Source organism: Sinocyclocheilus rhinocerous, unplaced genomic scaffold (genome assembly GCF_001515625.1).
Source record: "Sinocyclocheilus rhinocerous isolate Xijiao unplaced genomic scaffold, SAMN03320098_v1.1 scaffold203, whole genome shotgun sequence".
In the NCBI taxonomy this organism is placed as follows: Eukaryota; Metazoa; Chordata; class Actinopteri; order Cypriniformes; family Cyprinidae; genus Sinocyclocheilus; species Sinocyclocheilus rhinocerous.
The window spans coordinates 1,258,784-1,262,492 of record NW_015644353.1 but is presented as its reverse complement, the minus strand read 5'-3'; the positions used below and the strand labels follow the sequence as shown (position 1 = coordinate 1,262,492).

Sequence of the window (3,709 nt, the reverse complement as noted above, 5' to 3'; positions counted from 1 at the left end):
TTTAGTTGTCTAATATTTTTTCTTCAGAATTGTGAGAGAACTACAACCTCCATTAAAAAAAAGTCTCAATTTATCCAGAATTGTGTGGCTCTATTTTGCACACAAACAGCTCTTAATCGAGTCCAGTTTTTATGCAGCCGGCTGATTTTTGTTCATGGTATTCAGCAGCAATTAAATGTTTTGCAAAAAGAGACACAGAATAAATATGCTTGATATCTAAATGTTTGACTTTAACCACATTGTTTAAAGACAGGGAATCGATAAGAATCGGAATCAATCAAATTGAACCGATGCTCAGCCCTAGGGTCCCGCTCTGGTCTCTGCAGATGACGGGGTGTTTCTGTCGAGTGACGCGGAGCGGCAGGAGTTTGTCATGAACGAGCAGGGAATCCTGTATAAGGGAGTGGATGAATACATCACCAACACCAGCTGGGACTTCGGTCAGGTGAGAACATCACCAAGATTTCTGATTTAGATTTGTTGCTGTTGTACTTTTGCACTGAAATAAAAAACAACAAGTGCATTTTTTTTTTAAAGTTTACATTTTGAATTATGTTTTTAAAATAAAAATGTAATACACTTGAATATACACTACCATTCAGAAGTTTGGGATCAGTAAGATCTGGAGTAATGATGCTGAAAATACAGCTCACCTTGAAGAGCATAAGAGACACACACACACACACACACACATTGGCATGAGCGGTGAGCAGGATCTGAGCTGGTGTCTGTGCTTTCTGCAGTTTGAGGAGGATATCCTTGACATCTGTCTGAAGCTGCTGGATGTGAACCCCAAGTGTCTTAAAGACGCGGCAGAGGATTATTCAGCCCGCTGCAACCCCATCTACATCAGCCGAGTGGTCAGCGCCATGGTAACAGAAACCACAACATCCTCCACTGATACACATCACAGCAACACATTCATATCTGATCGTGGACCAGTGAATCAAAGAGCTGCCTCATTATCATATGCAGATGAGCAGTGACGAATATTCAATGAGCTGCCTCATTATCATATGCAGATGAGCAGTGACGAATATTAAATGAGCTGTCTCATTATCCTATGCAGATGAGCAGTAATTTATATTTATCTTAGCAGTAAGATATTTGGCTGAGGGTGCAAAAAAATCTAAATATTGAGAAAATCACCTTTAAAGTTGTCCAAATGAAGTTCTTAGCTATGCATATTACTAATTAACACAATTGATACTCACAATCAAAATTAAGTTTTGATATATTTACGGTAGGAAATTTACAAAATATCTTCATGGAACATGATCTTTACTTAATATCCTAATGATTTTTGGCATAAAATGTATTGTTGGCTATTGCTACAAATATACCTGTGCTACTTATGACTGCTTTTGTGCTGCAGAGTCACATATGATATATCAGCATATGATAATGAGGCTAAATGAGCTGCATCATTATCATATGCAGATGAGCAGTGATGAATATTCTGCGAGCTGCGTCATTATCATATGCAGATGAGCAGTGATGAGTATTGATGTGTTCAGATCAACTCAGACGATGATAAGGGGGTGCTGATGGGTCAGTGGGACGGGACGTACATCGGAGGCGTGGTTCCGTCCAACTGGAGCAGCAGCGTGGACATCCTGAGACACTGGATCAAATACGACTGCCATCCCGTCAAATTCGGACAGTGCTGGGTGTTTGCAGCGGTCATGTGCACCGGTACACACATGCTACACACACACACACACACACTACACACAGTGTTGTTTTAGTATAACTGAGATACTATTATCATTTTTATTTTATATTTAATTTTATTTTATTCCATTGTCATTTTATTTTTTATTAAAGTTTTAGCAATTTTATTGTGGATTTTTGACATTTTTATTAAGATTTTTTAATATATATTTCTAGATATTTTTTTATTAATTTTAATTTTTAGTTATTTTGGTACATCAAGTCAGACTAAACAAAAATGAGACATGTTGCCTTGGCAACAAGCCAAAAAATTAAATAAGTTTGTTTTGTAACATTTTATTTCAGTTTACATTTTTTCAAGTACCAAGCCTGTAGTTTATGGTTAAAAACTATTTATTTATTTATTTTATATTTTATTTCAGTTAACATTTATTTAAGTACCAAACTGGTAGTTTATGTTTTGAGTGAAGTGTAATCACTCTGTCGTGCGTCTGCAGTGCTGAGATGTCTGGGGATCCCGAGTCGCGTCATTACTAATTATCAGTCGGCTCATGACACGGATCAGAACCTCGTCATTGATGAATACTTCAGTGACTACGGCGTGAGACCCAAACGAAACCTGGACAGTGTTTGGTGAGAGTCTGACGTCACGTTACCGCTCTGTTATGGGTCTCTGATTGTGTTGTAATGGTGGTTACTGTTAGCGGAGGGCAGTACGTGACTCTCATTATGAATGTGCTGCAGGAATTACCACGTTTGGGTGGAGGGCTGGATGAGGCGTCCCGATCTCTCTCAGGACTCGCTCTATGACGGCTGGCAGGTTCTGGACCCAACGCCGCAGGAGAGGAGCTCAGGTGAACACATCTACAGCACATATAAGAGATATTACATTCAGTTCAGAGATTCACACGTTTTTATTTTTAAATTATTTATTTTAATTTGATGCAATTAAAATGATAAAAAAATGTAGTGATTGTTTTTATTTTAAAGTTATTTACTGTTAAATTAAATTATGATGCAAAACTTTTTTTAAAGATTTAAATTTTTAAAGATTTATTTTAATTTGACATTTTCAGTATTTAATTCATTAATGTGATTTAATACATTTTTTGTATTTTTTTTATGATTATTCATTTTAATTTTACATTTTGTTATTTAATTATTAGTAAATAACTACTAATTAATACATAAAATAATAGTATTATTTAAAAAATATTTACATTTTACTTTTTCCCCAGTTTGGGAAAGCCTGATTTAGAGAATAAATCAAAGCAAAGCACTATATATAAGTAACATTACATGAGTGAATCTTCAGTGGAAACCGAAGCGTTTAACAGAAATTATCTCTCCATATTCGGTCCAGGTACTTACTGCTGCGGTCCAGCGCCGGTCAAGGCCATCCTGGAGGGTCACACGGACGTCAAATATGACATACCCTTTGTGTACGGAGAGGTCAATGCAGACAAGATCACGTGGCTGGTCATGGCCAATGGCTCCAAGAAGAAGATCCTTTCAGACACGAAGACTGTCGGACAGAATATTAGCACCAAAGCTGTGGGCAGCGACAGCAGACAGGACATCACTGACCAGTACAAGCACCCAGAGGGTCAGTCACACACACACACACACACACACACACACACTCACACTCACAGACACACACACACACAATCACACTCTCTCACTCTCACTCTCGATTACAATCACACTCACACACACACTCACTCATACTCACAATCACTCACACTCACATACATACCGACAATCGCGACTCATAATCACTCACACTCACACATACTCACAATCACTCACTCACAAACTCACAATCACTCACACATATACTCACAATCGCACACTCACAATCACTCACACACATACTCACAATCGCACACTCACACACACACTCACAATCGCACACTCACAATCACTCACACACATACTCACAATCGCACACTCACACACATACTCAATCGCACACACACTCACAATCACACACTCACAATCACTCACACACATACTCACAATCGCACTCACA

At 38.2% G+C, this 3,709-nt stretch overlaps 1 protein-coding gene across 1 annotated transcript in view; it reads left to right on the top strand.

The window, feature by feature from the left end:
• Positions 1-3,709, top strand: part of tgm8 (transglutaminase 8) — a 10,270-nt gene that overhangs the window by 927 nt on the left and 5,634 nt on the right. Inside the window, exons 2-7 of the mRNA XM_016575859.1 lie at positions 305-445; positions 744-872; positions 1,518-1,695; positions 2,172-2,307; positions 2,419-2,528; positions 3,038-3,280. Of these exons, the coding sequence (XP_016431345.1) occupies positions 305-445; positions 744-872; positions 1,518-1,695; positions 2,172-2,307; positions 2,419-2,528; positions 3,038-3,280 (937 nt within the window). The remainder of the gene's footprint in view (positions 1-304; positions 446-743; positions 873-1,517; positions 1,696-2,171; positions 2,308-2,418; positions 2,529-3,037; positions 3,281-3,709) is intronic.